The sequence below is a fragment of the Lissotriton helveticus genome, chromosome 4_1 (assembly GCF_964261635.1).
Source record: "Lissotriton helveticus chromosome 4_1, aLisHel1.1, whole genome shotgun sequence".
NCBI lineage: Eukaryota > Metazoa > Chordata > Amphibia > Caudata > Salamandridae > Lissotriton > Lissotriton helveticus.
In genome coordinates, this window is record NC_136063.1 from 252,509,475 (window position 1) to 252,533,652 (window position 24,178).

Below are 24,178 nucleotides of genomic sequence, written 5' to 3' on the forward strand. Positions count from 1 at the left end.
AAATGAATGGGAAAGTATTCCTTAATTGCGAATTTGCAATTTGCGAATTCGCAATTAAGGAATATCAAGAAATCGCTAAAATTTTGCGATTTTCTTGATACATACCAATTAGCGATTCTGAAATAGCGATTTCTTAAAAATCGCTATTACAGAATCGCTAATTGGTATCTTGATACATATGGCCCCACAATTTTTGTGATTACCTAAAATTGCGACCACAAAGCATTTCATACATCTTGAAAGGCTATTTTGCATTTGCAAGCGGCCGAAATTACCAATTCGCACCATTTACGAATGCAAAATTGTTTAATACATGTGGCCCCTACTCACAGGCACAGTGCAGGATCACCGACCCCAGACTTGGCATTGAAGCAGGAAGCACAGATCCACAGGGCTGTAGCTGTCAATAGTTTGACAGGTGCAGTGGCAGCAGGACCCAGGTTTCAAATGCTCTCGCCAACCCAATCAAGGCTGTATTTTCCTACATAAAGGGCCGCTTTCGTTTCTGGCATTAGAGCCCCCAACACCCCAGGGGCGTGGCTTGGACGCCGGAGAGAATGGCGGCGTAGCTCTGACCTCCTCCAGGCGACTGCTCCTTTAACGGTCACCAAGGGCTGCTATCTGACCCCACAGCTCCTGGAAAGCGAAGGATTCGACTCTCGGGGTCTTTCTGCAACATGCCCTGAATTTTGAACCAATTTCGAGCACGGAATGCTGAAGTAGCAGAACCGCCCGCTCTGGCCGCTGTAAACTGAAAAGCGGGACGGAGACTGATACCGGGCACAGCAGCGCGGCTCTCCGGGGCACCAGGTCCGCTCTCCGCGGTCGGTAAGGGAGCCTAAGGAGACCAGAAATGGACCCCCTAGCCAGCGGTGTGATCAGCGACATGGTCAACCCCCGGAACCGTGAGTAGAAAGAAATGCTTCTGGCCGCATTTTAACCGACCAACACGAAGGGGAATAAAAGGCGCGAAACACCGGCAGTGCACACGGCGGTCTGATCGGGCTCCCGACTGCGACTGCGACTGCGACCTGGAAAAAGCTCAGCGATCCCATTTGCCACAATCTGCGCAGTCTGTGAACAATAACACTAATTGTTGGGGTAAACTGGGCTATTGTGCTATTGACTTGGCTATGTTTGCTCAGTGTCTCTAAAGGTCCGTGAGCAACAGCGTGACATCTGACGCGCTTCAACAAAATGGCGGCGAGCAGAATGCTGTATCTGGCTTAATGCGCAAACAACACAGGAGAAAGCCCTCATAATGTATATTTTCAATCATAAAACACAGCGCACATAAAATACAGCGCACATGTGCATTCTGTAATCTACACGGTCTCCTCTCCACGTTAAGGCACACTGATGAGCTGTCTAAAAAACGGAAGTACAGAATTTATAACTTTAAGTAAGCAGCCTGAAATGGTGGTTTCCCCGGCGCGCCTGCCGATGCGCTGATATTGCAGCTAGGTCATCCTGCTACTGGCTTCATCTGTTGGCTTCATCTGTTGCTCTGCTCAGTGTTGTGAGGCTGTGTATATGATTTGGTCATATGAAGTGGAGTAAAACGTCTGAAAATTCTACATGCTGCAAGTAAGTGAAGTGTCAGTGAAGTGAAAGCTCCGTGCAGCGTTGGATAGAGAGCAAGACCATATGACAAACTAGAGGGGGGAAGATTGCTACTGCTGTAATTACCCTCGCGAATTGTTATTTACAAGGACATTTACAAGGAGTGATATTTCAAATCATACAAAATAGCGACGCAAGACGAGTGCTTTAAAAGGAAAGCAACACATAAGTTGGTAATGCATGCATAGCGCTCTACTGTAAAATCAACTTCAAAACGGGTGAAGTGTATAATCTGCTGCCCTGCACGATCAAACAGAGATTGCTTTTCAGCTTTTCGGTGCTACATGCCTGGGAAACATCAAGGCATCTACACAACCCATCGCCTCACGCATCTAAAGTATGGGAGACAAGGAAAATGGTACAGCTTCTAAACGCCTGAAATCTAACCCACCGACACCGATCAAAGGGAACAAAGGGAGCAAAAAAATGGAGGAAGCTATGGAAACAATCTTAAGCAGGCTAGAAGAAGTCAGAGACTTGGCCAAGTCCACCAAAGATGAGGTTGTTGCTGTCCGCCAAGATATTAAAGACATTAACTCAAGACTAACGGAGACTGAAGCCAGGATAAGCAAACTGGAAGACTTTGAAAATAAGACATGTGGAGCTATCAATAATCTTTCCTTATGCTCTGACCATCTAGTGAGGAAGGTTGCGGAGTTGGAGGACAGAAACAGGAGGGGGAACCTAAGAATTTTTGGTATGCCGGAGAAGTCGGAGGAAAAACATGACTCATGCATACCCTTCCTTGAGGAGTGGTTCACACAGGCCACAAATCTAACCTTCACTCAACCTCTGGAGTTTGACAGAGCACACAGAGTGCCAGGACGAATCTCAAAGGACCAAAAAGGCCCAAGAGCAATTGTGTGCAAGCCACTGAGGTACCAACACACAGAACAGATACTCACCTTTGCTCGCAAAAACAACCACGTGCTATGGAAGGGCCAGAAGATCTTCATCTCACAGGACTTCAGTAAGGAAACAATGGAGATCAGGAAAGCCTTCCTTGCATTGAGACCCCAACTAAAATCACTTGGTCACCTGTATGGCTTTATTGGTCCAACAAAGTTTAGAGTAACTATACAAGGCGTGTCTCATGTGTTCTCAGACCCGCGAAAACTGCGACAGCTCCTGTTCGACCGTGGAGATGGCAATATGGAAGTCTCCCCTCCAGCTCAACAAGGAGCCTCTGCTTCTGGCCTAGGATAAACTATGGGTTGGAGATCTTGTACTGCCACTCTCAGAATCCAGGATCCTTGTAACAGTGCCTAGCCGTACTGGATCTGCTAGGAGGGTCTCCTCCTTAGACTTGTTACCTAGTTGGTGAACGCAACTGGGTGGTGGCCGATAATGACATGATAATGTACTCTGTACCCTTGGGCCGTTGAATCAACTGATTCAGGACCTATATTAGAACGATCCCTTGAACGATCGCATGAATCCTTAACTTGGATGCTCTTTCATTAAAACCCACATCATTATGGTGCTATCCATGCTACCATACCCACGATACCATACCTACATCACTATGATATCATGATATCATACTGCCATGATATATTGCTCGCGTCCCTTATGGACCTCGAATAGGCGCTATGCTATACTGTTCTACTATACTGTTGACGCTATGTTGACGCTATGCTGTACTGTTGACAAGTTGACATGTAGTACTCCTACCTGTTATCGAATGCGCTTACGATGTTTCTGTTGCAGGCACTGATATATCTGATCACGATACTGAAGCCATTGCAGTGACTTTCCAGTGATTAACGTTCTGAAACGTTCTGAAACCATAGTTTGATTATTGCTTATTGTTGCCCACGCAATTGGGCTGTGTTTTTCTCTCAGAATTGGGTTGCAGCCCATAAAATTGCTAGTTAGGAGTAAGTTGCTTGGAGGCGGCCGCTTGGTCGTCACTCCCGAGTCGCCATGTTCTGTTGTTTCTACTATTGGGGAGGGAGGGGTGGGCTGGGGGTGAGAGAGGGGGGAGGAGGGCGGTTGACAGGGGTGATGGGGGGGCTTGTTTTGATATTTTGCTTATGGTTTTGTTTAGTTATGTCCATCTTGCATACTAGCTTGCATCCAATGTACCACATTACGTTCCGAAGCTTATACTCTGTCCTTCTGTTTCCTGAATACTATGTTGGCCGCACATTGTACGTGTTAAAAGATGCTGCTGACTTTTTAAGGGGTTTGAGACTGCTTCCACGACCTAATACTTATGCATACACATGTACTGTGACACGATATTGCTGGCTCCTGCTATAGATACTCCCATAGGGACGACAATTATAGCTAACCTTAAAATACTTTCACTGAACGTGAAAGGGCTTAACCAGCCGGTTAAACGCCAAAAGACACTTGACTATCTACGAAGGCAGCGTGGAGATATAGCCTTACTGCAGGAAACAAAATTAGAAGCAAAGCAATTTCACACACTACGTAATAAGTATTATACTGAAGTGGTGGGCTCTGAGGCAGTCTCAAAGAAGAATGGTGTGGTGATACTAGTGGCCAAGAATGCAAATGTGGAAATAGTCTCTAGTGCAACAGATACGAAAGGCAGATGGGTCTCAGCGAGACTACTCAAGGATGACACTGAATTCTTTGTCACAAATATCTATGCCCCAAATACACATGATCCGTCCTTCTGAGTAGGCCTAACGAAGCAGATAAACTTCATCCCCGACACGGCTGTCCATATTCTGGCGGGCGACTTCAATCTCCCATACGACCCAATACTAGATAGAGACTCTAAATGCGTCTTCCGCCCGGGAAGGGCCCATAAGGCGTTCATGAAACTATGCAATAGATTTCACATGGTGGACACGTGGCGTTTGATGCATCCTGATGACAGAGACTACTCATTCTATTCCCCACCACATGACTCGTTTTCGAGAATCGACTACATACTCATTTCCAACAACGCGGTGGCAAGAGTTGAGGACGCGGACATTGCTCCCAGATTAGTCTCTGATCACTCCTGCATCTCACTTACGTTGTCTAATATTAAACTGACCACCCGTCAATCTATGTGGCGATTCAATGACACCATTATTAATGACACAAAACACAAAGAAACCCTTGACACTGCCATTAAAGACTTATAAAAATATCGTCTGCAATTAATAAGAACCGCACTGCAGCCCTATTGAAACTGGAGGAAGACATTTCAAAACTCCAACACACATACTTGAGGAATAGAAACCCTGAGGTCCTAACTGAACTGTCCAATCAGAAATACACCTATAATAAACTTATTAGCGAAAAGGCGGGAGTTTGGCTAGACAGGAGGAAGCGTTTCAAAATCTGTGACTCGAACAAAGCGGGGAAAGGACTAGCGGCTTATCTTACATTTAAAATTCAAAAGAATACCATAGCATCCTTGCTTGATGAAAAGGGGAATCCTAACTCTGATCCCACTAAGATTGCGAATATCTTCAAGGGCTTCTACGAGAAACTCTATGCTAAGAACATGCAAGTAGACAACGAAAAAATGAAGAAATACCTCTCCAAATGCACACTCCCAACGCCTACGGCCGCAGAAAGAGACTCCTTGAATGAGCCGATCTCTGAGTCGGAGGTTATTAGCGCGATCAAATCCCTCAAAAAGGGGAAAGCCCCTGGACCTGACGGCTATACAGCCCAATTTTATAAAACCTTTGCCCATATTCTTTCAACTCCTCTCCTAGAGGTCTTCCACGAAATTAGCAATACAGGTAAAGTTACGGGGACTATGGCAGAGGCTGTAATTGCGGTAATACCCAAAGAAGGTAAAGACCACAAACTCCCCAAAAACTACAGGCCTATATCACTGATACATTTAGATTGCAAGCTCCTAGCATCAATTTTAGCAAATCGCATTCAAAAAGTCCTGCCGTCTCTAATACATCCCTCGCAAGCGGGTTTTCTGAAGAACAGGCTCTCGAGCGATAACACGAGAATCCTGGCTCATGTCATTGAAAAAGCGAAACTCTTATCCACACCTACCGTCGCCATTACGCTAGACGCTGAAAAGGCGTTTGACAAGGTAGATTGGGCTTACTTAAACGCTGTACTACATAAATTTGACCTGGGCCCCGTATTTACTAAATTAGTCATGTCCCTATATGCCTGCCCCTCTGCTAGAGTACGAGCTGGCGGCGCTTTTTCCTCCCTATTTGGTCTAGAACAGGGCACTAGACAGGGATGTCCATTATCCCCGTCCTTATTCCTCCTGGCTATTGAGCCTTTTCTATACTACATAAGGGAAAACCCTGACATCGCTGGAATCCCGTTCGCTGATTGTACCATCAAACTCACGGCTTACGCAGATGACGTGTTGGTTATGAGTGAACAAGCTGACAAAGCTATCCCAGCGCTAATGTCCACAATAGATGAATTCTCAGTTGTCTTTGGATACTCCTTGAACAAGGATAAAACTGAGGTGAAGTCATTAAATAACCTATGTGATAAAACAATCCTGGGCGACTCCGGGCTTACCTGGCAGTCGAAGAGTTTTAAATATTTAGGACTGGAATTTGAAAAGGACTTGATATCCACCTTAAAGATTAATGAAGAGCTGCTCTATAAAAAAATACAAAAGCTGTTAGACGGCTGGTCTCCTAAATTCCTTTCGTGGTGGGGTAGGGCAGAAACACTAAAGATGATGATCAGTCCTATGGTAAATTACATGGCATGTATGCTCCCCATGACCTTCACGGAAGACTTCTTACATAAAATTGAGAAATTGATCTCGGGTTTCTTGTGGAAAGGGAAGAAACCGAGAATTGCCATGAAAAAACTGCAACTCCCAAAGCTTAAAGGGGGATTAGGATTACCAAATTTCAGAAACTACCAGTCCGCCTTTCTCTGCAAACAGGGAACCTCCTGGTTTATCGAAGACCCTGTCTACGTGCCCTTATGGGTCAATATTGAAAAATCCTTAATAGGCAAAGCCCCGCTCTACGCTGTCCTAACAATGGACCTCGCACACCTCACGAACTCTAAATACATCATGCTCAATACCAAGAGAGCACTTCTGCGGATAGATCGCGTTCATGCCTCTGGTCAACAAATCCACAACTCCTCCTCTGCGTCTTTATGGCATAACCCGTCTATTAAAATTGGCGGATCACCCATCATATGGGACCATTGGTCTGATAAAGGTATTAACGTGGTCTCTGACCTATACGAAAATAATATACCGCTGCCATTCTCGACTCTACAGGCTAGACACTCCCTGCTACCGATTGACTTTTATGCCTTCTTAAAGCTAAAGTCAGCCTTATCCACTAGAACATTCAAGCTAGTGACGCCTTGGCTAAAAGCTATGCTACCACACTTTCAATCCTCTGGACATTTTGTCTCAAAAATATATAAACTACTCGCACCAACAGCCAACAAGTCTATGAGGCGCAATGAGGTAAAATGGGAATCAGAAACAAACAACACTGGAATAAGTATAGACTGGGTCAGGATACATGCATCAGCACTCACACACAAGGTATCACCGATACTATCACAGACCAAATATATGATTATTAACAGGGCGTTTTGGACCCCACAGAGGCTATTTAAGGTTGGCCTGCGGGACACACCGAAGTGCTGGAACTGCTCCTCTGGTATTGGTGACCTTCCACACATGTTGTTCAATTGCCCCATGCTTCACACCTTCTGGACAAAAATCTTTGGCTACATTGGACGCACGTTTGACATACATCCCACAAGGGAATTCATCTACATTCTCCTAGGAGCCTTAGATCCATCACTAAAGGGGGACCATGACCGACAGCTCTTGGACCTTCTACTTACATTAGCATGTAAGGTGATCCTATGCAATTGGAAATCAACAGGTGAGGTCTCCTTCAATGCATGGAAGGAGTGGCTGTCCTGCATTAGGGGCACTGACAATCCCGCTTTACACTCATCACCATGGCAGGTCACCAACAAAAAACTATGGTCTTCATTGGACCAGGCCTCCTTCACCTTTGACCCACCATGAAGCTCTAAATGATGAGGTCTTTACTCAGTAAACTTTAGGGTGCATGCTGCATGAACTGTAATGAATATATCTTGTGCTCACAGACTTGACAATCCTATAACCATAAAACAGGAACAATGAAGTGTAAAAGGTACTATATGACTTGATTTAGACGGAGGGCTTTATGGAACTATATACAAATGTGAGTATGCAATGTTGGTACTTTATTTTTCTTTTATGTTTATGTACACGTATTGTTTTATGTATATTCCATGTCTGATTGCGGTATCTTTGTAACATGACTGTAACCCTTCTGATGCCTTCTTGCCGCTATCACTTCTGCTACCATTTATGTTATTTTTCAATAAAAAATATGATTTGAACTAAAAAAAAAAAAGAGCCCCCAACACCCTTACTGCATCTCTACAAAGTCGGACATGGACATCACAGCCAGGCAGGCTCTGTCAACAATATGGCCTGGACTTAGGAGAAAACTAGAAACTCTTCCTATTCGGGCGGGGGGGGGGGGCTGATGTGACTAGAAATTAACATCTACTATAGGGTTTTATTCCGCAGTATCGCGGTTTTGAGAGGGTGTGAATACGATTAAATGTTCAGCAAAAAAGGCAGAAAAGACAGCAGAACATGCCTGATGTCCCACTCTCAAAAACTGTCGAAACATCTGTGGATGAAATAAGCTTCGGCAACACTTTTGTCCTCAAAGTACAATTTAAGAGTGTTTATTTGTAGTGAGCGAGGGGAAGGAAGAAAGAAGGAAGAGGAGGGAGAGAGTATTTGGCGAAGAGATCCATAGAGGAAAGTAGGGGAGGAATAAGGGGCTGCATAAGAGAGAGTGATAGAGAAAGATGTTTTACCGAGAACTGGAGTCAGGGAGTCAGGGAGAGAGAAGCGGCCCAATAGAACAAGTGAGTGAGAGAAGATAGGTGAGAAAAAGAAAGTAAGGCAGCAAGAGAGACGAGAGAGTGTAGAGGAAAAGGAGGGAGAGAGAGAAAAACAGATAGAGAGGTGGTATAATGAGTACTAGAGAGCATGAAATAGAGAGATCAAAAAGCAGAGAGACAAGAGGACATATTTACATCGAAGTGGCGGACCGCGACGTTAGCCTCCTTAGCTTAACGCAGCGCCCGCCACTTTAGAAAAGTAGAGCTGCACCATATTTACAACAATATGGAGCAACCAGGGCTGGATTGGCCGTAGCGGGCAATGAGCATTTCCCCAGGTGGGAGGCCGGGTGAAGGCCGGTTTTAATCCTCTGTGGGCAGTTTTTGTTCCCGGGGTCCTGCAATATTGTCCACCCAGCAACAAAAGCGGCACAAAGCTTTCCACTAGGATCCAGGCACCCCCCAGAGGGCAAGCTCTTTGCCAGGGCCACTTTAGGTTCCCAGTCCAGCCCTGTTGCATTTCCCCCTGCTCTGGCACTAAAGTTAGCAGCCAAGCGCCAACGCAGGCACCCTTGCACCTTAGCGTGTCTACGTTGAGGGGAGAATCTCTGTCTTTATCACGCAGTCTTTTTACCCGCAGGGAATCACAACGCGGTCGTTACAACGACTGCGTTGTGATTCCGCATACTATTACTCCGCAAGTCGGAACAACGACTTGCGGAGGGGTGGCGCTGGATGTTGGAATAGTATAATTTACTATTCCAACTCCAGTCTGTGCGGACACTAGGGAAGGTGTTGGATTTTAAATCCTACACCTCCCCCCACCGCAAGTTGTTGTTCTGACTTGCGGAGTAATGGTATGCGGAATCACAACGCAGTCGTTGTAACGACTACTTTGTGATTCCCTTTCGGGGAAAAAGTTTTGTGGTAAACGTTGTTTACCTTGAGGGGAAGATTGTTTACCTTCCTGCACATAAACCATCTTTAAATGGAGTTTTGTAACTTTTATTGTGTTGCTTAGTGCAGCACACATAGAAGTTGCAAATTGTCATTTTTTTTATTGTTTATGTGCAGGAAGGATAACCTTCCTGCACATAAACAATTAATGGCAATTTGTTGTTTCTATGTGTGCTGCACAATGCAGCACACATGGAAACAGAAAAAAACAAAGAGAAATAAAGCATGTCTCTTTGTTTCTTCTGTTTAAGACCAGGTTTTACCTAGTTTCAATTTTGGCACTGGCTCCTATTCATGCTGCCCTTGTAAATAGGGGGCAGCATCAAAATCAGTAGGTGGTGTGGTGAAACGCCCACCGCAACAACCACTGCCCACCCCTTTCATGCTAAGCATAGTGTGAAAGGGGTCCTTATTTCAAACGCAGTGTTAAGCCACGTTAAGTGGCTTAATGCAGCCTTGTAAATAGGGCGTGGCCCATATCACCATTTCAACATGTGGTGGCGATAGGGGTTTCTAAATATGCCCGAAAGTGAGCGTAAGAGACAGTGAGCGCATGCAAGAGAAAGCAGGAGTCACAGGTGCCATCGAAACAGTGGACACAACTTTGAAAATGCAATACTTACCAGTACTCTTGTAGCACTGCACTGGCTCCCAGTGTCCCAGTCCGTCGCACTTAGGAATGTAGGGTTGAAACCCAAAGAGTGTTGTCTCTCCAAACGCAGCAGGCCTAGAAGCTGAGTACCTCCTCCAGTAGAAGTGCAAAGCTAAAGTAGACAAGAATATTAATGTCCCACATCTGTCAGTACCATGGACCAACTCAGCTGTCTGCATGAGATATGACAATGGCCTATAAAGACTCCTGTAATACCGGTCACAATAATAGCAGGCCTTGTAAGCTTCTAATATCACAGTGTTGTGGTGCTGTGATCACCTTGTGTTACCACATAAACCAATAGACTATCACCCATGAGACTGTGAAAGGCTGGGTGAGCAAGGGAATTGAATCTGCCACATGCGAATAATATCTTCTCAACAGCAATCAGTGAGCTAGTAATGGGCAGCATAAAATTATTAGAGCATCGGAGTCGGCTGTCTTGGGCTTTACCGGTTGCTAAGGCCAAAAAGGAGATGTAGGACCTTTAACCCGTTTCATGCGCCGCCGATTTTGCGGAAATGCGGCACTTCCGTAAAATGGGCGGGGCCGCGTCGGCCATTTGCCAACGGCAGCACTGGGCAGGTAGTGTTAGAACATTCTGCCCTCAAGTGACAGAATGTTCTAATAGTCTTATAGCTCTTCGTAGCAGGGCTATACCGGCTATTAAAGTCCCTCTCCCTTGTTAAAGGCCCGAGCCAAGGAGAGGGCCTTTAATAGCCAGTATAGCCCTCTACGGCGGGCTATAAGGCTATATTATAACCCTGGGCAGAAGGGCTATAATGACATATAAACAAACATTCCACCCACTGAGGCTACACTGTTCTAAATTTAAAAGGGAGAATACTTGATGCTTTGCTGTTTGTTATTGCATATTTGTTCCTTTTCTGACATACTGTTAATTAACTTACCTTTTGAAACTTAAAAAGGGAGAAACAGAAAGACAAACATTGGGATGGTGGAGCTCACTAGGACATTCCAGCCATTATTGGCCCTGAGCCATTCATTGTCTTCAATGGAGCTCCCAACATTTCAATGTTCTAACCTTATTATTGACGACTTGTGCAGGGCACGTTCACCCTAAGTGTGACTTGGAACAACATTACACAACGTGAAGACCACAAGGAACTATCTGACACGTATCTGGTTAAACAGGATAGATGCATTCTTCTTGAGGACAGGCCATGGGTTACTGACACTAAATTTAAATTTTCATCTGGTGAATGAAATAGGACACGAGAATCCTGCTAGGTGCCTATTAGTCGAGCCACACTGAGTTACTGGCGGGGAGCAATCATTTTGCTAAAGTGACCACCTGTTTGCCATGGCGAGGTTAGTACATTAAGGATTAAACCCACCCTAAATACATGGATTTCGATGTTAATGATGAAGGTTCATTAATGTCATGCTGGCGCAAGCCATACAAGTGTGTTCCATAAGTGATCGACTTAGGTGATGGAGTAGCATGATAATGATGTGGGTGTGCGACGGAGGTGCCACATGCACATGTATGATGGAGGTTCTGTTCGAGGTTGTACATTGGAGGTGCCATACGTGGATGTATGATGGAGGTGAAGCACGTGGATGTCTGAAGGAGTTGCCAGATACAGAAGTATGTCTGCAAAGGGTGAGTGACCGAATAAACCCTTGCGGGCTTGGGCAAAAAGTATATTTAAAGAGATGTGCCAGCAGCTGACTTTATTTGAATAATTGAAGAATTGAATTTAAGGCCACAGTGAGAAGTGACTGAATCAATTACTCACACAAAAATCAATTAGTGGCTGCAATTTTTGATTTACAATTAAAGCAAAACATGAATCATGTTACCACACTAACAATATGAATAAACACAAAGAGATGAATAAACACAAAAACTAGGATTTTAGTCAAAGGGTTATTATTTTCTTTGCAATGAATAAAAAGGGTACTGAAAAATGCATTTGGGATAAAGGAGGAGCATCTTATATACGCCTACCATAAATCACCAAAAATGTCAAGTCTGCTAAGTATTAATAAAACAATGATTTCAAATCAACAAGATATATGAAAATCAATGCATATAAATGAAAATCAAGCAGAATTAGACTTTGTAGTCGACGTTTCGGTCTTTGGGGATGATTTCATAAGACCATCATCAGGACTTCATTATAAGCATTTAAGGGTGGTGACCCTGAAAAGGAAATGCAGAAAACACTGCCTAGCCGTCAGTGTAGATGGTCGAGGATTGTTCGACAGGATACTATATTGCAATTGAGTCCAGGCCTTAAAAACGTATTCAGGCACTTTTGTAGATGATATTTGGGTCGAATTGTTGAAGATCCCAATATTAACTGCTGGTTTAATTCCAGGCGGCGTATGTGATATTTGCACGATTAGGGCAATTGCCTGAAACGGCACGGCTCGCGTTTTGCAGCATCAAACAAACAGCAATCTGTATGCAGAAGTATGGCAAAAGTGCAGTACGTGGATCTTTTATGGGGGTGCTACAATTGGATGTATGATGGAGGTAAGGCATGCAGATGTTGAATGGCGATGAGGCATGCAGATGTTTGAATGAGATTGTGCATGAGGATGTATGATGGAGGTGCCTCATTCTGATGTATGATGAGGTACCACATTTGGATGTTTGATGTTAACATAGATGCTTTTCGGTGCTGTGTTGTTATATTAATTATGCCGTTATTATGAACCTTCAACGATTTCAATTATTGTGATATCATCATGGTTGAGGTGATGTGACATGACTTCCTTGAAAACAAATCAGGGTCAAGGGCAATATAACATCACTTTCTGTGATGTCATTAAGAGCAAATGGCATGTGCTATCACTTCCCCTACATCTGGCATGTTGGTCAATTGACACAAATGCTATTGCACTGTGTCTGAGTTATTATTACCAGACATAATCAAATCGTGCTTTTTCCAGGTTTTCCTGTGGTCACATGGACGGGAGCTCATTTGTTTCTTTGTCAACCACCAGTATTATTGGATTACCATAGGGGAGCAAAATAAGTTGGAGTGTCCCAAGCTGGAAGATAGTGTGCCTATAAAGTTTGTAAAGATAGGAGAGCGGGGACCTTAATACAGCCTTATAGCCCACCGTAGCGGGCTATACCGGCCATTAAAGGCCCCCTCCAGGGTTAAAGGCCTGAGCCAAAGGCGAGGGCCTTTAACAAGGAAGCAAGACTTAATGGCGGGTATAGCCCAGCTACAAAGGGCAATAAGGCTATTAGAACATTCTGCCACTAGAGGGTAGAATGTTCTAACAAATAAAATTAAGGCCTCTCGGTGCCCGAGGGGGTTTAAATTCCATCGAGCTCCGAGAAGTCTTTGTTAAACAACATTGGAATGTTGCATTGGGGGCTTTTACCTTCCCGTTGAAGCACAAAGCACTTCATTGTATTCAATGGAGTGCTCCACATTCCAATGTTCTAATAATGTATATGGAGCAGGAGCAGCGACGGAGGAACTTGTTATGAGAACCATGTGATAATACTGCACCTGGAACTAATGGTACTGGGGCTACGGTAATGACCGCTGAAATATTACTGCACCATTACAAGTTCTGGTCTTGTAAATGTCTGTGCACCCACGACACAGATTCTTTACTCTTTCTGAGGACTTTTCTCCAGTTACATTCAATCTGCCTTTCACACAGGAATGTGTCTGAGGACATCAAAAAAGGTTTTCCTACAACACTCATAATCTCAGTCAACCGCATACTCCTATTAGCAGCCAAATCTGGATTTGTGAGACTCTTTAATGAGGATTTTTGAACACGTTTTTTCCAGTAGCTCAAGGGTATAAATGACTCAGAATGTCTTTGTTAAGAAAAAACAAACATTGGCTGCTACAAGGAAAGTCAGACTGCAGATACAAAATCTTGCATGTACTTCAATAAATGTAGCTGCACTTAAAGACTACACAACTTGATAGGATGCTGTTGTAGGTCTGTGATGTGTGTTATGGAAAGCAATAAAATTAGTTGAAAAAGTCATCCTTCCTGCTCGACATCCAAGCTGAGAGACACTCTCAGGACAGCATCTAAAAAGGAGCCCCTGGCAACGTCAACATGGGCGGTCGAATGCTTGGTGCAAAATCTGTGCAAATCTTTTGCACCAATATGATTGTTTGTCTAACAGGAAATGAATCAAACAGTATATGCACCAGACCAGGCATGGCACAGAGTAGTTCACACTATTTCTTGCTGCTTATGTAATAAGAGGAGACAAAATATATTTTCGGCACATTTCAAATGCGAAAAGTGAGAGTTATGCTATGTGTATTTGTATAGCGCAGAACTCCCCCAAGAGGGTATCCTGGCACTGAAACAGGAGATGTATGGACCGAGCCAGGGTCAGCCAGGTGAAAAGGGAGCCCTTCAGTTTCATAGGGAATTCAAAACTGTGGCGGAGCCTTTGATGTGAAAGGCCAGAGTATTCCAGCCTATAGGAGTGAGGTAGGGAAAGGCAAAGCCGTTGGATCTGGTTCTGCGTATGCTGGAAGAGTGTGCGAGTAGGAGTCCATCTGAGTGGAGGTGTCTTGTAAGTTTGTGGATGCTTACGTGGTTGTTGAGGTACTTAGGGCCAATGTTGTGTAAGGCATTGTGTGTTATACAACACACTCCAAACCGTGGCTGACCACTGGTTCAGCACCTCAATCCTTATTAGACAAAAGTATAAGTCCTGTGCATATAATTTCCGAAACCCATCGCAGTTGGGCTCCACTGGAATCCAGACGAGAATTTTTTCGATAGTGGAATGTGCACCAGGTAAAAGAAGTCCACAAGCTTATAATGGAGACCTTTAAATATATTTTATTCTTCTTAGTAAAACATGCAGTCAGACATCAGCCAACGCGTTTCGTTCATACACTTTTGCCGGACGTACCTGCCGTATACGGTTGGAAGACTCTCCGGACCATCGTGGCTGGAGTCGATATACTTGAACGCTTATTGAAGGGCTTCTTGTTGAGATACTGTGGAATACTTACGTTATTTCCTGGGATCGGTTGGTTGACTTAACCTACATAGTCCTAATGAAGTTCCTTTGTAAGGAACAAAACGCGTTGCCGATGTCTGACTGCATGTTGTACTAAGAAGAATAAAAGATATTTAAAGGACTCCCTTATAAGCTTGTGGACTTCTTTTTCCTGGTGCTCCTTCAACTATCGAAAAAATAAGGCATTGTGTGTGTGCAAGTGGAGGTTGAAGAGCGGCCGTTCGTAGACTTTTAGCCACTGGGGCTCTTTGAGGTGGGGTTGATGTGAGCAATGGGTGAGAGTTTGTGGGTGACCCTGACAGCACCAAAGAGTTTGGTATGGTCCGCCGTCTTTTAATCAGTTGAGCGTTGATTCCAGCATAGAGTGTGTTGCCAAAGTACAGCTGGCTGGTGATGAGGGCTTTGGTGATGATTCTGTGAGTGTTGGTGGAGAGCTGTTTGAAGATCTTTTTGAGAATCTTGAGTGTGTGGAAGCAGGAGACTGAGGCTGCATTCACTTGTCTGGTCATGGTGAGTTGGTTGTAGATAACTAGTCCGAGTTTCTTTGCCTGGGTTGCTGGGAGGCGTATGGGCTTGAGTTCAGCGGGAAACCTGGTGGAGTCCCAGAACCAGGTGCCTTTCCCAAGGATTACTACTTTCGTATTGTCTGTGTTGAACTTGAGGCAATTGGTTTTTATCCACCTGACAACTTTGGTCATGCATCTTGTATGGTTGAGACTAAATTACTTTGTTCTTTTTTTTAAAATAGTCAGCAAAAAAATGGTACAAAAAATATTACTCTAATTTTGCTTTTGAAGAATTTTTCATGGATTCTGGTTATGTTTCTGGTCTTGTTATGGTTATGTTTATAACTTATTAAAATTACTCATTACCAATAGAGTATTACATATAGTTCTTCAAGCTGCAGCATGTACTGAGTCACTGTGGACATTTTGGTATTACATTTTATAAATGGATTTGCACAGTTTGCACCAGTGCAATGTTTCTGTAATGTGATCCAGTGAAGCCTTGTACATAATACATGTGGGGGGAGGGGTGTGTGACTGAGGGTAACTATTGTTTCCTGATCATTACCTGTTCTAGAACAATGTTCAAGGATTGTATTGTGATAACCAGTAAGAGGATCAGTGCAAGAAAACATTTACATATAAAATGTGCAAAGGACAACTTGGTTTGATTTTTGGGGGTGGGGTAGACAATTTCCGTGTAATTTAAGATTAAGTTAGCAGCATAGGATCCAGAGGCCGTAACGTGGCAATGACTATTGCTAATTGTATATGTCATGTATATGATAGAGAGAACTCCAGAGGCGGAAAGCCGGGAGCAACGAACACTTTTTTAAAAATTGTATTTTGCTGTGTATTCTTGTGTATTTTAACTCACCCTCCTGGCAATACTCTCGCTACCACTTCCCCCGCACAGCCGATCTAAACGCTGTCGCGGGCCGCCATACTTCGCCTCGTCATTCTGGGGAAGCCTGGTCAGGCCACGCCCCCTCCACTACGGGCCCCGCCCCCTCCGCCTTAAAACGCGCCAGATCACAAGCGCTGGCAGATAGAGAGAACTCCTGAGGCGGAAAGCCGGGAGCAACGAACACTTTTTTTAAAATTGTATTTTGCTGTGTATTCTTGTGTATTTTAACTCACCCTCCTGGCAATACTCTCGCTACCACTTCCCCCGCACAGCCGATCTAAACGCTGTCGTGGGCCGCCATACTTCGCCTCATCATTCTGGGGAAGCCTGGTCAGGCCACGCCCCCTCCACTACGGGCCACGCCCCCTCCGCCTTAAAACGCGCCAGATCACAAGCACTGGCAGATAGAGAGAACTCCTGAGGCGGAAAGCCGGGAGCAACAAACACTTTTTTAAAAATTGGATTTTGCTGTGTATTCTTGTGTATTTTAACTCACCCTCCTGGCAATACTCTCGCTACCACTTCCCCCGCACAGCCGATCTAAACGCTGTCGCGGGCAGCCATACTTCGCCACGTCATTCTGGGGAAGCCTGGTCAGGCCACGCCCCCTCCACTACGGGCCACGCCCCCTCCGCCTTAAAACGCGCCAGATCACAAGCGCTGGCAGATAGAGAGAACTCCTGAGGCGGAAAGCCGGGAGCAACGAACACTTTTTTAAAAATTGTATTTTGCTGTGTATTCTTGTGTATTTTAACTCACCCTCCTGGCAATACTCTCGCTACCACTTCCCCCGCACTGCCGATCTAAACGCTGTCGCGGGCCGCCATACTTCGCCTCGTCATTCTGGGGAAGCCTGGTCAGGCCACGCCCCCTCCACTACGGGCCACGCCCCTTCCTGTTTCTCTCCTACATAAATCATGTGCCTCCCACGTGGGTGCAGCGGGCGCACCGGCGGCGCGCCAAAGGCAAGCCCGTCTGCGCCCGTCCGCGCCAGGACGGGCCTGTGGGCAGGCCACCCTGCCCACCCCATTAGATGCTCACCCCAAGCACTTAGAGACCTTCAGAACACTGCCATCTCGCCATCTCCCACGGCATTGCAACGCATCTCCTCTGCTGGCCTCATGTGCCCCAACCAACCCCTCCTCGACGGTTGCCTACATCCAGCCACACCGATTAGTAATACCACGTCCATCAGGGTTTTATACCTGAACACCCGCTCGCTAGTGAAGCACTCTGAGGATATTTTCGTCTTGCTATCCAGTTCGAACCCCGACATGCTTCTACTCACAGAAACGTGGCTTAATTCAGAATCCCTGCCAGATATTCTGGCGGCCCTCCCCCCCGACTATTATATTCTCCACGCCGACCGCCCTGGCGACCGGCCTGGGGGTGGGGTAGCGGCCATCATTTCCAAACGCCTAAACTCCATCTCCTCCTACTCTCTCCCCCTCCCTGAGGTGGAGAACCTACTCATCAATGTGCAAACGGATACCGGTCCCCTCACTCTTCTTCTGTTATATCGACCCCCACACTCCATGCCATCTTTTTCCACCATCATGAGCGAACAACTGTCCTCCCTCCTCACACTGCACTCCCACCTTGCTATCTTTGGCGACCTAAACTATTGGTTTGGTGATACCAACGCCGGCCCCCATGCTACTGAGTTCTTTGAGACTCTTGAAAATCTGAATCTCGTTCAACATGTCTCTCAACCCACTCACATCAAGGGACATGTTCTGGACCAGATCTGGACCTGCAACCTGGAGCTGTCCCCACCAGACATACTTCCGTGTGCCTGGTCTGATCACCATCTGTTGGACACCACCATCACGGTTGCCGGTCAGACCCCTGCCCCTCTGATGGCCGGCGGCCTCTCTCGCAAATGGAGCTCATACGACTCCCAGGGCTTCCTCACCGCCCTGGCCGACTCCTGCCCGGCGATTCTTGACCCCACTGACATCGACGGGTTAGAACAAGATACGGCCTCCTGGCTTGAGTCGGCCAGTGCTAACATACAAGGGGGCCCCCTGTAATCAATACGGGCAGACGTCAGGGGAAGAAAGTACTTAACTAGCAGGAGAAGCCTACCCTACTAATTTAGACAATGGCCCAACATAGGTCCCAACAAGATAGACAACCCATAACACGGAGCTTACCTAAGGGTTGAAGAGCAGTCACACGGCACACAAATAGGTTTATGAAAAAGAGTAAAAAAAATTATTTTCTTTTTTATACATGTTTTATATATTCTTAATCAGAACAATTTTTTTTAATGAGCAAGATATAATGTTCTGGTACATGATCAGTAGACTTAAAAACATCCTAATAATACATATTCAACATTGTCACCCCACAGAACATCACACGCTCCACATCCTCTCAGCTGAACGTGTGTCTTGGATCCTGTGAACAACAATCTGGCAATTGGCCACTAAGATCTTCCAAGACCCTTCTACTGATTGTACCATCTTAGGGATTCCGTTGAGGAACGTGTTACTGTTTTGTTGACTTGTGATTGGATGAGAGTGAATGAATGATGTGAGAGGATGTGGAATAAGAATATATAAAACATGTATAAAAAAGAAAATAATTTTTTTTACTCTTTTTCATAAACCTATTTGTGTGCCGTGTGACTGCTCTTCAACCCTTAGGTAAGCTCCGTGTTATGGGTTGTCTATCTTGTTGGGACCTATGTTGGGCCATTGTCTAAATTAGTAGGGTAGGTGTTAAATCCAGTCTTCAATGATAAGTAGGGAGGAGACTGGTGTAGATTAGAGGTTCTTTATTGAAGATCCTTCACAGCAAACACAAAGCACGTCAGCCATAAACAGGAGTCAGCCAGCAACTGACAAGAGATAGAACTTCCAGTTTAGAACCCAGTAAACATTCTAGGCATTAGAGACAAGTGGAAGAGAAAGAAGGCTTATCACTACAAACCATAGATACCACAGTAGGCTTCTCCTGCTAGTTGAGTCGGCCAGTGACCTGTTTGCCCCCTTAGTCAAATTCCCCTGTACCAGACACCGGAATTCTCATAGGTGGTTCTCCGACGACCGTAAAGCCCGGAAACTAAAAACACGTCAGTTGGAACGCACCTGGAGACATGACTACTCTGACTCAGCCAAACAACCCTATCTGACTGCTCGCAAAGATTTTAAAACAGCTATCCGTTTAGCAAAAATGGAACACTTCTCCAACAGGATCTCCCTGGCAGTCGATAAATCTAAGGAGGTGTTCAGAGTCCTGAACGAGCTAACTTCCGACGACAGAACCCTCCCAGCCCAGACCCCCACTCAGGAGGCCTGTGACACCCTGAACTCCTTTTTCCTAGAAAAAATCTCCACAATCAAAAAATCCATCCCTCCACTTCTCAACTGTCACTACCGGATAATTCTTTTAACAACCCCTTAACCTTCACTTCCTTTCCTATTCTAGATTCCTCCTCCCTGGCGGAACTAGCTACTCGCGTAAAATCTGGATCCCCGAACGACTGCTGTCCACCATCCGTCCTGTGGAGCATATGCCTCAACTTACCTGATAGTATTTTACACCTACTTAATAGCTCCCTCAGCAGTGGTATCTGCCCCTCCTCCTTCAAGGAGGCCATCCTGGTACCCCTCCTAAAAAAACCTGGTGCGGATATGGCGGAGCCGTCGAATTACCGCCCCATTTCCCTCCTCCCCTATTTTTCTAAACTTATGGAGGCCCACGTCACTCGCTGCCTGTCAAGCTTCATAGAATCTTCCTGCTATCTTCAACCGACTCAGGCAGGCTTCAGACCTGCCCATTCCACTGAAGCCGTTATCCTGGCGGTCCTTGACACACTCAGGAGTAACGCGGACGCGGCAACCCCCCAAGCCCTCGTCCTACTGGATTTGTCTGCCGCGTTCGACACGGTGGATCATAACATCCTTCTCCACCGTGTCGAGCAGGCGGGCATCCAGGGCGTTGCTCTTGAGTGGGTCAGGTCCTTCCTCACGGGAAGAACACAGGCGGTTCGCTTAGGCCCTTACACTGCCAAAAAAACCCTCACATCCTGTGGTGTCCCTCAGGGCTCTTCCCTTTCCCCGCTCCTCTTTAATCTTTATCTTCGGCCACTCATCCAGTCACTTTTGAAATGGGATATCGTCACCTATAACTATGCTGACGACTTACAAATCATCTTCTCCCTTAACTCACCACATGCCATTAAAACCTTTCACGGAGCCATGACCCACATCCAACTCTGGATGAAACAGAACCAACTGAAGCTGAACCCCGATAAACTGAGCTCCTTCTTCCTGGACTCAGTCACATCTACTGGGGCCCACAGTTCTGGCCTCCAGAGTTCGGCTCCCCCCCCGTCCCAGCAAAAACAGTAAAGAGTCTGGGCGTCATTATAGACACCGAGCTGTCTCTCAGGGTTCAAGTTGGAGCGGTGGTCTCCTCTTGTATGTATCAACTTCGGAGGATCCGCAAAGTTCGCCATTTTCTTCCCCTGGCGGCACTCACCCAAACTGTCATTTCGCTGGTACTCTCCCGTCTGGATTTTTCCAACGCCATCTACCACGGCTTGCCACAATTTTTGATCCAACGCCTCCAAGTAGTCCAGAATCAGGCGGCTCGCCTGATTCATGGAGCTCCCAGATGGCAATCAGCTAAACCTCTGCTTATGAGCCTCCATTGGCTCCCAGTTGATCGGAGGGCCGCCTTCAAGGTGGCTTGCCTCACCTTCAAAGCACTTCAGTGCCCTAGCCCCGCTTTTCTAAAATCCCTCATTCACCCTCACTGTCCTACACGCAATCTCCGATCTGCCCACCGCGACTTGCTGACCACCCCTAAGAGCAAAACCAAGAGATTCGGCGGCCGCCGGTTCTCTTATCTAGCTTCTGCGCTCTGGAACCTCCTCCCCCTTCCGATCAAATCTTGCTCTTCCCTTCTGAATCTCAGAAAAATGTTAAAAACCCACCTTTTTCCCACCCTTACTTAAGATCCTGCTATTCATGCTCCCCCCTCATTTTGTTCTGTTTAACAGCGCCAGGAAGCTTCGGTGTCAGCGCGCTTTATAAGCTACACTTAATATAACATAACATAACATGTAATTGCAACCCCTGTTACAAAGGGATTACTATACTGTGCAGTACGTTTGAAGTTTCCTCTCCCACTCAAATAGTGATACAGCCCAACATGGCTGACACCTCTAGCACTCCATTTTGTTTTTTAGCAACTGGAGAGTACATGACGCCCTATTTAAGATGCAAACAATGGAAGCCGCGCAGACAGAGGGAGGCAGCGCAGACAGAGGGATGGCTGCCAAACAAAAGCAGCTTTGTGTAAAAGGAGGCAGAAGAGATGGCCCAAGCATTCTGCGACAGCTTTATATTTATATTTCTTGGTAACTATAGATTTCTGTAGGAACCTTAGCTTTATATGAGGTGACACAGTATGTTTTTTCACTTTTACTTTTATTGTACACATGTGGAGGCTGTTATTAGTTTACTGCAAAAACAGCATGCCAGTGAATGCAACACAGGTTTTTTTCTTTTAGAACCAACTGGCTCGGTTGACAGCTTTCTACACAACTTGAAAGTTGTTGCACACCATGTCGTTATGCCTTATATGAGACAGCAAAGGAAGCAACATTCCCACTCCCTACTGTGGCTACAAATTCGGTGGCAGTATGTGTCTGTTTTTCCAGTATAAGAAAATGACTCAACTTTTGTGGATTTCAAGAATTTGCAGAATACATTTCCTAAAGTATGACATTATTAGGACATTACAAGTGTATATAAATCAGAATCTAGGCCCTATTACATATGGGCAGCACACTGCTGCTCTGCCTCATGGCATCCCCTTAATTAAGTACAAGGGCCACAGACCAGGACTGTGTACCTGGTACAAAAAATACTTGCTGTTCCAAGTCGCGCATTAATGAAAAGTGGACACTGTTTGAATTCCCCCAGTCTGTCTTTCATTGCAGGCGGCAAACCCAGCTTCAGTTTCAAGTGGGGGCAGATTGTGTACACCACATAATCTGCCCTCCGCTTGAAACTGACTGCACTTGCTTACAGTGGATGCCTGGTTGGTTTCTGGGACCCCAGTGCTCCCTTACTGAGGGGCACCATTGGGGGCGCACTGACTGCTCTCTACTTCATATGTGTCACACAATCAGTGAACCTGCTGACAGCTTATTTGCCTGTGGAGTCAAAGGAATTCCCTCATTTGCTTATCTCCAATACTTATTATTGAGTCTCCACTTGGGTTTATGTCTACTCACATGTAAGAGAAGGGGAGCAGATTAGTTTGCATGCAGTTCTCTAGTACCAAAGTGTCTTGGTGGTGCAAAAAGTGGGGGCACATACCCAGCGTCCCACTCCCGGGTACTATATGTAATATGGCCCCAGGACTTACTTGATTGCGCCGCAAGTCGAAGAGAATAGTCGTCTGTGGTCAGAAGCCGCTCCGAGAAGGGTGTGCCGGATCTGAAGGTGTCAGCGGAGCGAAACAGTTCCTTGTCAGTCAGTCTGACCCCGCTCGCCAGGAGGAAACTGTGTCCAAAAGCAAAGTGCGAACTGTTGGAAGCAGCGACAAGCTGCTCCGCCTCCTCCACAAACAGCATGGCGCGCTGTCTGACGCGCTCACAGGGCCCAGGACCTGCAGGAACAAAGAAAGAGTCATTATCTACAGCAGCATCTTCTCTGCTGAACACCACCCAGGCACAGGCCTTCACCATGAACAAGTACAAAGTTGTATGTTACCTCTGAGCAAAAAGTAAAAAACAAAGACAATCATATTGAAAAGTGAAACTGTTAAAATCACAATATAAAGCATTGCTCGACCTACTCAAACACGTTCTGACTTGAGAAGACAAAAATATGAACCATCTCCGCAGTGCACCTACCTGTGCAAAACTACATTTACGCTTACCCCACAATCCCTGTCCAATCGTTCATAGATCTCAAAGTTAAATATATCTCAATCCATTCATGTCGAGTCAAAAAACATCTTATGCTATCCTGTTTATTGTACAAAGCTAATTTTATTGATTGTCACAAACATATATTTATTGCCTTCTTGTCTTTTCAAATGACTACTTTCTTTAAGTCCTGATTTTTGCAATATATTACAAATCTTTTGAAATATTCTCCCATTGATCGAAAACCCCCTTCACTCGCTTGCTCACAAAACATTAGAGCTCGAATACTCATTCTAATCTCTCATTCATATTCATACATCCGTATTCAGTCTTTCTCACAAACATATTTACAGCTATACAAAAAAATGACAAGGATGCTATGTCCTAGTGAGTCACCCATCGTTGACTGATTTGAGCTACAATTGTAATCAATTCAGCCCCCTCTCACTGTTTGGGTACATAATTCAACTATTTGTCTCCTTTGGAGACCAAAATGATTGACTTCATTAATACTTCAAAACAGTGCAGACGCGTGTTTCGGTGTGAGACTAAGAGTAGTCATACACCTTCTTCAGGGCATACTAGGATTCCAGTAAATCGCAAAACTATGCATATATAAAAAAAAATATGGGGTTGGGGTTTCAAGGCACACCTTGAGTGGATAAACTTCAAAGAATAGGGGGATGAAGGCCAGAGCTTCGGGCTGGTCTCTTAATGTCAATCAAGTCCTGTTAGTATGAAGGACATGGACCTACCCAACTCCTCAGTGCTTCAAATA

General features: G+C 45.4%; 1 protein-coding gene across 1 annotated transcript in view; it reads right to left on the minus strand.

Annotated features, from left to right (window-relative positions):
• TG (thyroglobulin) overlaps positions 1–24,178 on the minus strand; it is an 825,201-nt gene that overhangs the window by 599,648 nt on the left and 201,375 nt on the right. Inside the window, exons 11-12 of the mRNA XM_078686739.1 lie at positions 22,896–23,138; positions 10,065–10,205 (exon numbers count right to left, since the gene is read on the minus strand). Of these exons, the coding sequence (XP_078542865.1) occupies positions 10,065–10,205; positions 22,896–23,138 (384 nt within the window). The remainder of the gene's footprint in view (positions 1–10,064; positions 10,206–22,895; positions 23,139–24,178) is intronic.